Genomic DNA, 12,511 nt, shown 5'->3' on the forward strand with positions numbered 1-12,511 from the left:
GTGGTGTGGATTGGGGTGAGGTGGACCAAGGGAGAGAGAAGCAGGAGGCAGAGAGAGGGACTGGGGCATGTAGGTAGCAGCTCAAAAAGAGGCTGCTGTTTTGCTGGCTAGGCATGTGGGAGGAAGAGGCGGCATGTACAGGGCCTAGACACATGCATGTGTGTCAGTGCCAGTGGGGAGCAGTGCAAGATGAAAGTGGCATGGAGATGTGAATTGGGAGGGATTGGTAGGGCAGAGGAAGAGGAAACTGTTGGGTGGAGAGTGTGGGGACAGTGGGTTAATGAACACTGAGGTCAGGAGGTGAAATCTTTGTAGCTCAGAAAAGCTGGTGGTGGAGGGAAGGATCCAGATGGTCCAGGCTGTGAAGTAGCCATTGGAATTGAGCACCACTAACCATCAACACCCATCCTACACACAGTGAACTCTCCTGTCAGCACCTAATAGCGCCCAGACCTTGTCTAGCTGACCTTTCCAATTTACAACATATCCTCCAAAACTCCCTCTCAACATTCCCCAAAACACTGTTATTAACCTTTCCACCAAAAATCTCAATTCCACGGAAGTTTCAGTCCAATCTAAAGGCCTCATCTTGAGCCCACCATACTAGACTTGTCAATTCCTACAGTGAAAACAGTTTTTTTGTCACCAGTCCCTCTAACGAAAGCCAATCTAATCCCAACACTGAACCTTGAGTCTCCCAGTACATACCACCATCCAACCAGAACCCTCCCCCTTCCTACCTAACCCACCCCTGTTCACCTTCCTTGAATTCCTTATCTTCAACTTGGTCTCACCATTCTTATGCAGGTCCCTTCCTAAGAACACTAACCTTTCAGCAGAAGAAAGGGCAGCCATATAAAACCTCAAAACAGATCCTGACTTAATCATCCTACCTGCAAACAAAGGCTCTAGTCACTTCATGATGAATCACAGTGACTACCTGACAGCAGGCTTCTGCCAACCATTGGACTCCTCCATCTAAAAGCTCTGCCATAGTGATCCTATTCCCGAAGTCCAACAAAGCCTCCAAGCCCTAAAAAAAACCTTAGGTCCATCCCACAACCTATCCCTCGAGTCCATCTCCCTCTTCGCCCCAATGACACCCCAAAACACTCACCTTCTACATGCTCCCCAAAATCCATAAAATCAACAACACTGGATGCCCCACTGTAGCTGGTTACTATGCTCCTTTACTGAAAGAATTTTCATCAATGTTGACCAATATCCCCAACCAACTGCCCAAAACCTAGTTTCTCACATAAAAGATACTAATCATTTCCTCCATGGACTCTCCACCATCCCAACCCCTTTACCTCCTGGATCCCCACTCATCACTGTTGATGCCACTTCCATATATATCACAAATCCCTCATACCCATGGACTTGCCACTATTTAACACAACCTCTCAGAACATCTTTCAGACACCACACCTACTACTTCATTCTTAAAACATTAGCAACTATACCCTGACAACAATTACTTCTCCTTTGAGAGGAAGATATGAGGTTCATTGAAATGAAACCTGGTCAGTGCGTCTACCTTTACCTTACATGTAAGGTGGCACCACATAACTGCAGGTATGGTGGTGCCATCAATTGGTAGAGAGACTGTCACGTGCACACCATTTGATGTTGCATAGCGTCAGTGTGGTTTCACACCAAAGAGAAGGTGGTCACACAAGTTATCATCCCCCACTGAAAATGCAGGCGAGTAAGCAGGAACAACAAGGAGTGGTTTGATGTTTGGTGATGGTGGGAGTTGGAGGCCGTGAAATGTATTGACAGATGAAGGCTGTTTATGATGAGTACAGTCTGAGACGTTCAAGTGTTGTGAAGTGGCACAAACAATTCCTTGAGGGGTGCAAGTCACTGGAAGATGATGCTCATCCTGGATGGGCTCATCGTGTCATCACACCGAAAATAGTTGCAGAAGTGAATGCTTTAGTCTTGGACAACCACAAAATCACTGTGGACAAGATCCATCGGTTACTGGGTTTTAGTGTGGGCACCACCCACTCCGTAATGCATCAATACTTGAACTTATGACCCATCAGCTGACTGCCGAACAGTGCAATACTCAAATGGCGCTGTCTTTGAGTCATCTGAAATGTTATCATGAGGAGGAATGCAGCTTTCTGTCACGTATTGTCACAGGTGACAAAACATGGTGTCACCATTTTGAACCGGAAGTGTGTGAATGGGTCCAGGCTTGAATCATACAGCAGCCTACTAGCTTCTTCAAGGATGGAATCGACCAGGTATTGTCGCAATGGGATAAATGCGCCAACAGTTTTGGTGACTATTTTTGAGTATGTGTACTGTGTATAACTACATTTCTGAGTTAATAAAATCGTTACCGTTACTGTACGCTAGCGACCGGGTTTCATTTGGATGCCCCTTATACATACACAAAGCCTCAGCAGACATGAGCACCCACATGTCATCCTCCTGTGCCAACCTCTTTATGGGTCAGCTAGTGGAAACCTTCCTAGCCTCCCAAAACCCAAAACCCCTTGATGATTCAGGTCCACTGACAATATCTTCATGATCTGGACTCAGTGTCAAGACAACATATTCTCATTCCTTCAAAACCACACCACCTTTTCTCACATCTGCTTCACTTGATTCCCTCACAACACAAAATGTCAACTTTCTTGACATTGACCTCCAATGCTCTGATGGCTCTGTCCCATCTCTGTCCATATTAAACCCACTGACTATTCCGAGAGCTGTCATCCCTTCCACATAAAAAAAATCTCTCCTTTTCAGCTTTGCCACCCATGGATGGCATATCTGAAGTGACAAGAATCATCTTGCTCGTTACTCTGAAGTCTCAGGAGGGCCTTCACAGATAGGCACTACCCCCAAACCTAGTCTGCAAACAGATGTCCTGTGCCATATCCACACACACTTCTAATCCTCCCACCATCATCAAGAAACAGCTACAAGGGATCACACTCCCTCATCACCCAGTATCACCCTGGACTGGTACAAATAACCTACACAGCATCCTGGTCCATTCATATACCACTCTCACACCCAACCCCTTGCCACAGGGATCATATCCCTGTGGAAGACCCAAGTGCAAGACCTGCCCAATCCTCCAACCCAGCATTTCCTACTCCAGACTTGTCACAGGCTTATCCTCCACATCAGAGGCAGGACCATCTGATAAAACAGCCAAGTCATATACAAACTCTGCTGCAATCACTACACAACTTTTTATGCCAACCAACTAGCTGTCTGTTAGAATGAACGGCCACTGCCACACTGTGACCCAGAACAAAGCTGACCACCCAGTGACATGAAGATTAGCACAACATGCTTGATTTCAATGGCTGCTTTGCAACCTGGGTCATCTGGATCCTGCTCTCCCGCACCAGCTTTTCTGAACTACACAGATGGGAGGTATCCTTGGAACACAGCCTTTACTCCCGTAACCCTCCTTGCCTCAAACTCCATTCATCCAATGTCCCAACACACTCTACCCAACATTTCCCCCTTCCTGTGTCCTCCACTTCCCCATGTAACTTTCATCTGGTGTCACTCCCCACTGGCTATGACTCGACTCACACGCATCACATGCCTAGCCCATGAACCTATCATCCCCCCTCCTCAAGCCGGCCCGTGTGGCCGAGTGGTTCTAGGCACTTCAGTCTGGAACTGCGTGACTGCTATGGTTGCAGGTTTGAATCCTGCCTCAGACATGGATGTGTGTGATGTCCTTAGGTTAGTTAGGTTTAAATAGTTCTAAGTTCTAGGGGACTGATGATCTCAGATGTTAAGTCCCATAGTGCTCAGAGCCATTTGAACCATTTTGAACCCCCTCCTCACCTTACTTGCCAGCAAACTGGGTCCCTCCCTCGAAGCTGCTAACTACCTCCTCCTCCTCCCCCCCACCCCACCCCCCAAACCCTTCTTTCTGTCTCCCCTCTCTCTCTCTCTCTCTCTCTCTCTCTCTCTCTCTCTCTCTCTCTCTCTCCCTCTCCCTCTCTCTCTCTCTCTCACCCCCCCCCTCCCCCCAATCCTGCCTGCTCAATACAACCTCACTTCATCCTAGTCCAGCTGTAGAACTGCAATCCTGGCATCATGCATCCAGCTGACACCATGTAGGGGCCTGCAAGTGTATGTGCATGCATGTGAATTTGTGCTCTAGCTCAAGAAAGGACTCATTCTGAGAGCTAGTAAATTTTCTTTCTTTTTGAGTGTACCCATTGTTGGCCCAATGTTTCTGCTTTCTAGTGAGTGGTCTCCTTTACTCCTAATGCATGATACTTGATTCACTCATTGAGTGTTTATAGCATTTTCCCATATTCTTGATAAAGGTGCATGTATGTTATATAATGAACATGAAGTACAACAGCAATAATCATGTAACAAATCAAAACAATATAATTACAACAAAAATAATTAAAATGTATACTGATTCTATATGCAAGCATGTGATGACTCTTTACCATCTTCAATGATACAAAGTCCGAGGGCTCAGGGTGTATGTAGAGCAATAGAAACCTGGAATCTATCAAATGCTGCATTTTCATTCCTATACCATGATATTCAGCCCACTGTCGACATATCTGAAACTGAAAAATAAGAAATACACAACATCAGTAAAGCTATAAAAGATACCATCAAATAACTTGAACGGATAAGATGTATTTCAGTAATTTTATTACCTCTCTCTTCTCAATCAAAGTATCAAGTATAAATTCTGGATTTCTTTCAGATAACCTGCAGACATCATGCCATGTTTTCATATCACTATTTTGGAAGCATCTGAGAACCTGAAAATATGATTAAAAACTGAAAGACTATGCATTTTCTGAAAAACCTTAATTTATTCTCTACTTGTAAAATGAAAGGAAGTCTACTACACTTCTTGATAACATATACATCAGAAATTATTCAGTACAATTAGACCTTGGTGACCAGCCAAGCACTAAATAACTTCAGAACTGCAAATTTAACAAGCAATATGACATTATTTTGAAGAAATTATGTTGAATACTGTTAAAAAAAGGTTCACCATTTGTCAAGAATTTAAAAATAAATTGACGAAAGAGTTCACATGTGGACAGCCGGCTGTTAGTGTCCAGCGGGCACTAACACTCGTGGACAGCCGGCTGTTAGTGTCCAGCAGGCACGAACACTCAGCTGTTCACCTGTGAACTCTTTCATCATGAAGCATGCCAGGAGCAATTGAAGAATCACATAAAAATAAATTGTTTCTAGAAAGATCACTGTGGCAAACTCATAGCAAGAACAGGAATAAGTACTGCTACTGAGCTAATTTTGGTAACTTTTGTTTCTGATGTACTGTGAATTGAACCAACAAGAGTAAAAAAAAAAAAAAAAAAGAGAGAGAGACTAATAATTCCATTTATTCCATAAAAATTATAGTTTTCACCAACATTTATTTTGCTCAGTCATATCTCAGATATTTCTAAATTTTTGAATATTTAAAGTGAGTAGTCTGTATGAAACAAAACAAGTCATTTCTCTTTCCCTCTTGCAGGTATATTTTTAATGCCATTCACATTTGTCTACCATAAGCAACTCTTGTTTCATGTAACATTTTACTATCATGGGATTCAGTCTTCAGCTACATTATAGAGATGAAAATCCTATTCTGTTGCTGAAACATTATAAGTATTCCCTAAACATTGCAATTTGTTGACATTTAAATGTGGCTCTTCCATTTCAGTGGATTATGCTGAGTATCAATTAATTATCCTTTGCCAGTCCTAATTCGTGACACTGGCATCTCTGAGCAGATCCATTAACAGTCCATTACAAGTATATTGGCATTTGTCCCTCTGACTTTATCTTCCTGTCACTACTAGCACATTTTGTTCAAACTTCTCCTACAAATGCATAACACACGTACATCTTCATTACAATATTACTTGTTTTTGTGCTTTGAAACAGTTGTCTAAAATTGTCTTTCATTGAATATGGTACTACAAAATACCTGAAAGATAACATGTGACTTCAAAACTCTATGATTTTCCTTTAAATAGGAACTTTCTGGAGACACTGAAAACATTGCAAGTACCAAATACACAATGGGTGGGACAACTGGAAACTGTGTAGATATATTTATTATAGTTAATGATTGTGTTATTTGTAGCTTGTCAAATAAATGGATCAAGCAATTCCCTAATAACCAAAATCAAATGGTTCACCTTGGAAAATATTGAATATAGCCACACATTTATACATTACAAAAGAGGGTAGAATTAATGCTTGTGTGACGCAGCATTCATTGCTTTAAGCTTCCTTTTCCTCCTTGACACTGGTGACTACAGCTTGAAAGCGAGTGCTGCTGATAAGCAATTCTGTTTCAAGAGGGAACCAGTGGATCATGACAGTGGTAAGTAAACTGAGTTGTCGATAAAATTGGTAGTGATATCTAGAACTAATTAGACTGACTGAACAGTCACAATCATCAGAATAACAACATAGATAATTCCATTGCATGCAGCACTGATGCAACTGGAAATGGATTGGAATGTAATTATTAAGTATAAGGCATAAAAATAATTAAATGCAAATTTTTAAAAAAACAACACACAAACATGAAAGACTAGTTAATCAGTTGTATAAATAGATATAACTAACATGGAGAAACACAAGAACACTCCAAGTTGACAGAGTCTGTGGTTGCATTTTGATGTAGGATACTCCAAGAATATGTTTAAAAATTCCATTTCTATAACACACTGACATGAAGACAGTTAAATAATTTACAAGTAAAAAGTAGTATAAGGTGCAAACTCAAACATAAATTCACTCTTTCCCACTTACACACACAGCCAGATGGACAATAACTATGATCCCCACATAAAACCAAATTGTAAACTTGGTCCTTTGTTGCTGTTGAAATTCAAACTGCTTAAAAGGTTAATAGTTAAAACAAGAACTTAGGAAGTTACAGCATGCAGCTCAATAAGAGGTACAAGGTGAAGGTAAAACAGATAAAATCTGTAGTGCAAGCCTGCGACCGGGCTATTGGCTTGAATGCAAGCAAAGTACAACCCTTCTTCACTGTGGCACTAAGAGGATGAGGAGGAGGGTGACAGGTCTGCCCCAAGCTACCTTTTACTTACTGGAGTTCGCCTTTGATAGAAGACAAAGTGGATCTAGGACCATCCTGGAGGAACTGGAATGAGGAAAAATCCCCATTTCTATACCAGATTGAACCTGTGACTTCTAGGGCTGGAGTCTTGTGCTGTACCTGCTACAGCATCAAGGCTACCAATAAAAGGAAAAAGTACTACACACCACTGCAGCAAGGACACTAAACTAGCATAAGTAAATGTACCTTAAGTACATGTCCAGGGAAAATAAACTATAGCCAAAAGAATCACCCTGCTTTGACACATCCATGAATATTGCTATGCATGATTTTTGGATCTTAATATGACCTTTTGCACCAAGCAAGCAACATCATGATGCAGTATTCATTGAGTGGAACAAATAAAGTGCTGAACCTTTTCTTCTCACCATGACCTGCAAAGCTCTAAAAAGGTAGTTTCTTCAAAACAATTAGCTTAGAAGAATTTTAATTTTTTTTAATTCCCATTTATATTTTTCTTTGCATCAAAGGGATGTCTTTTGGTAAGGTCATATTTACAAATGCAATATCCTCCACATTAGATGATGAAACATTTTACAGAAATATATGTCTGCTGATACATAATTTCATTGATAATTTAAAATTTTAGCAAACATACATTTAAAATGTATACAGAAGTACAACTTCTCTTGTAATTTGGCACATGAAAAGTTACTCTAGAGTTTTTCTGCAATAAGAGCAACAGTCACCTGTTACCACTGACTGTGTATCAGATTTTTCCCACACCACAAACCAATAGGGCATGCTGTGCACCAAACCAAAATTATCTTTTTGTCATGTGGTACCAGTGAAAATCAGTCTCATGTTAAGGCAAGGAACAGTTTTGAATATTGATGATCCTCAAACAAAGATGTCACCAGGTGACAGTGACCAGGAGACATTGTCGGGTATGGGGTTTTGTCCTGTGAGCATCAGTAGCCAGCTGGAATCCCCTCACTGTGGATAGTGTTTATTGTTTCACATATTTGGCTCTAGCTTATCTGTAAATTGTACCCCCAAAATATAGCCGTGTTTCCGCAAAAGCTTTATAAAATGATCAGACAAAACAAGTCCACACCCAAAGATTTGTGACAAAAGCACTTCAAGATGTATAGTGAATTAAGAGACCTTATCTCCTTATCCTTTAATGTAATCACCAAAAAATCTGCTGCAAATCTAAAATCAATATATTCAGTTAACTCACTCAGCTTCCTAAACATGAGCTACAACTGGGTAGTGGTTGTCAGCACTTTAAGAGTGACAAAAAGCTGAAAAGAATGCCTGCTAATAAGGAGAACTGCACAGGTCCTTACTGTGGACACTATACTACTGACTTCAACAGTGAGGAGAGTTTCACTTAAATAACTTTCCTTAGGGTGTGTGTGAGTCTCCTCATCTAAGCTGGTAGGCTTCTCTGTGGCACACACAGGATTTCCGCATAGTAGTTTAAATGGTTTATTTTGCTACTTATTCACAAATATTGTTGAAAATATCTAGTTTAAGTTGTTTTCAGTGTTCTGTGTAGGGAGCTCAACATCAAGGTCATCAGTGAGGTAAAGGTACAGTAAAGTTCCACGTTTTACACCTACACAGGACAATGAGGCTCGATCAACCAACGTGTCATCCTTTGGCAATGGCATCACTGGATGGAGTATAGAGGGGCATGTGACCAGGACACCACTCGTCCAGTCACTGTCAGACTTCTTGACCTTGGGACCACTACTAACCAGTGGAGAAGCTTCTCAGTTGGCCTCATGAGACTGAGTGCACTTCATAACAACTCTCCCACTATGGAAAATTCCCTGGCAGTATCATAAACCAAAGCTGGATCCACTACCTGGCAGTTAGTCACACTGACCACTCAACTACAGAGGCACACAAGGTCATCAGTGCCCTTACTAAACTAACTGGAGATGAATCAGGGTGAAATGTTGAAAATTACATACCAAAAGGTAAACTATAAGACTCATCCACATGCCTCCATTCTTACTCACTCACACTCACACTTTCGCATAGAAGAACAAAATACATAAAACTCAATCTTTTTGAAAAATCCATAACTAAAATAATGTAACAGTGCTACAGTCATAGCTAAAATAATGTAACAGTGCTACAACTCTGAACATAATACTTGGATACATACCGCAGGATCAGGCCACTAATGCGTTACACATCAAATATACTGCCAATGGCATCTGCACGGGCAGATGACTTGCGCACACAGCATGGCATCTGCTGCACCATCTACTGGAGCCCTCCTCTCCAGAAGGACAGTGCAGCAAGTACTCGCTTTCATATTGTGTTCATACTTATTGTCAGCAACTGATTGTATCAGTACCCGGAGTTTTTTTCTTTCTATGTTTGTGTCTACATCCTCAACAGTTGCAGAAGAAGAAGAATCTTTGGCTCATTGTGGCCATGCTGCTGTTTGTGTCTTACAGTACAATACAAATGGTGATGAGTTTGGTGTTCACTTCCGTGTGCCCAATCTATTTGGTTCTTCCTTCAGTTCTTCTGACCATGGAGGCAGTGCTCCAATCTCTCCTCAAACAGCAGGGGGTCTTACTGTTGCTATTATGAACTTGTCAGTGACACTGACTACGCAAGCTTCAATGTTGTTGGCATACCTGCCACCCTTTTTCCCATTATGATGATGTGGCTGAACCCTGGGAGGTTTACAAAAAGTGGCTTCATCAACAGTTCCTTGCTTTTAATGTCACTGTTGCAAACATGTGTAAGATTTTGTTCCTTCCTTGAATTTCTCCTCGGATCTACAAGTTGTGCCAGTTAGCCCCGCTCCACGTACCTGTGTTGCTTTCATTCAATTACATGTGTAAGTCCTCGAAGTAGTTGTGAAATTATCACTGTAAACCCATGCATATCATTGTAGGATGTGTAGAGTTCTATTGCTGTCATAAAATGCACCACCAGACCTACCAGGCTTGGGCAGCTGAACTCCACAGCCTCAGTCACAAATGTCAGTTTGTTATGGATGCTCGTCATGATCCCCATGTTGATTCTATTGTCTGTGATGCCAGTATTCAGTTGTGTCCTGGCAAGGAGGTGTGTCAATGTCGCATACTATTTCACAGAAAATGTCGGGGCTGCATGCTCTAAGCGCTGGGCGACTTGCGACAATCGTACAAAAAAAGGACATTGAGCATCTGTGTGTCATTCCCATCCCTCCCTAAGTGCTGGGCGACTTGCAACAGCTGTAGGAAAACATTACATATAGCATCTGAGTGTCGGTCCCAGCCCCCTCCTGTGGACATGGACATGGATGTTAATCATGTGTTTCCAGTGCTTACAGATCATAAAAAACAGCTTAGTGAAGTGCCAGTTATGGAAAAGGTGCTCAGACTACAAGTGGATGTGAGAGCAGCTGTGACTTTACCGAACTCACAAACTTGTGTGGATTTGGGATCTCTGGCATTGTCTCCAGTTAGTAATGTTTGGTTAAGTTACAACAAGCTGCATATTCCAGTTTTAGGGCAATTTACAGCTTCCACTATGTATGAATCTGTGGTTTTTTCCTTGACTTTTCTGGTTGCGAATAATGCTGCTGTTACAAATCTGTTCAAGTTGGATGCTTCCAATGCATTTGGCTTTTCCAGTTCGGATATGGTGCACATTGTTTTTGACCAGGTGCCTTAACAGCAGTTAGATTTTCTATGTTCTGGGTTTTTGTTTCTTCTCTAATGTGGGTTAGGTTGTGCCATTAACTTTTTGGCCCCCATTACCCTGAAACCTATGGTGTGGCTGTGCTTTTTCCATGTGTGCCCTATTCCAATGGCTTTCATTGATCAAGTGAAATCAAAATTGGACAGGCTAACATCACTGGGGTAATACAGTCTATTACATTTACCTTCTGCATGATTGTTAAAAAACTGACTGGTCAACTTCACCTCTGCAGTGACTTTAAAGCTTAAGTCAATGCCCAGTCTATCCCTGTCACAAACCCTTTGTCCTGTCTGGATGAGTTATTGGCTAAACTCGCCAAGGAGGCAGCTTTTCTCCAAAACTGATTTATCCGAAGCCTATTTAAAGTTTGTGTTGGATGAGAATTGTAACCAGCTCCTTGTGACTAACATGCCCTTTGGGTTGTACCAGTACCAGCACTTCCAGTTTGGGTGGCCAGCATCCCGGCAGCTGTTGAGCATCTTTTTAGACCAACTGATGATGTCTTACTTTCTTACTGTAGAGTTGAAATGCATCATGCTCAAGTCACACTTTTTTCAGCCGTCTAGAGTGTATTTGGGGTTTGTGGTCACAGCTCTGCTGAGCCCTACACATTTCAAAGAACTCGAAGCATTTTTAAATACAACTGCTTATTATCATTAATTTATTCCATGTGTGGCCATGTTGGCCATCTCCTCCACAAGTTTCTCCACAAGAATGTTACTTTTCAGTTGACGCCAGCCTGTGAGCACACATTCATGCTTTTGAAATATAAATTACATTCTGCTCCTTGTTTGGCTACCATCTGGTTTTTGGTTACAGATGCCTCTCAGTATGGTATGGACTCACACATCAATATGAGAATGGTTCCAAAGGTCCAATACCTTACACATCAAAAACGGTTAGCTTGGCTCAGAAGCACTACTCCCAAGTTGAAAAGAAAGTACTCACTATCATCTATGCCCTCAAAAAATTTCATCTGTTCTTGTGTGGGTCTAAGTTCCATCTCATTACTAGCCACAAGCCTTTGGTTTCATTGTTTAATCCTTTCGCTTCTTTGCCTGACAAAGCAGCACATTGCTTCCAGTTTTGGGCCTTGTTTCTGTCCCACTACAACTATGAAATACATTTTCGGGCTACCAGCAACATGTCAACACCGCATTGATGTACTACCATGGTCCCTGATAGGGCCAGATCCTACTTTTGATCAGGATGAACTCCTTTGTTTTTACTTAGACGTTGAGGGGCAACATACAGGCTCCTAGATCGCAGCTGTTGTTGCTGTCAATCTACTCTTGTGTCAAGCTGTTCACCTCATTCAGCACGGTTGGCTCAGCAGACTTCTGATCCTTTGTATAACTTCTTTGTCCTCCATCATCTACTTTTAGTATTTTATGGTGTTGTTCTCTTAGCTATGGATGGGCTGTTGCCTAGTGTTGTGATCCAGGCCGCCCTATGGATGAATGTGCTTCAGCTGCTACATCAGGGAGATTGGTGCGGTCTTGTGAACAAAGTTATTAGCCCACGGGCACATGTTTTGGCCTGTCATTGTAGGTGACACTATACATCTTGTCGTGGCCTGCTCTTATTGTGGTACCCAACAGGCAGCACCATGGGCAACAGTTTCTCTGTGGGCCTCATTAAACTGTCCATGGGCATGCATCCAAATTAATTTCACAGGACCCTTCCTAAATTCTCCATGGTTGTTGGTTACCA

At 41.9% G+C, this 12,511-nt stretch overlaps 1 protein-coding gene across 1 annotated transcript in view; it reads right to left on the minus strand.

The window, feature by feature from the left end:
* The window catches only part of LOC124555091 (zinc finger FYVE domain-containing protein 26), a 434,713-nt gene that overhangs the window by 155,548 nt on the left and 266,654 nt on the right, over nt 1-12,511 (minus strand). The window contains exons 24-25 of the mRNA XM_047128885.1: nt 4,677-4,784; nt 4,458-4,583 (exon numbers count right to left, since the gene is read on the minus strand). Coding sequence (XP_046984841.1) covers nt 4,458-4,583; nt 4,677-4,784 — 234 coding nt within the window. The remainder of the gene's footprint in view (nt 1-4,457; nt 4,584-4,676; nt 4,785-12,511) is intronic.

This window comes from Schistocerca americana, chromosome X, assembly GCF_021461395.2.
Source record: "Schistocerca americana isolate TAMUIC-IGC-003095 chromosome X, iqSchAmer2.1, whole genome shotgun sequence".
NCBI classification, from domain to species: domain Eukaryota; kingdom Metazoa; phylum Arthropoda; class Insecta; order Orthoptera; family Acrididae; genus Schistocerca; species Schistocerca americana.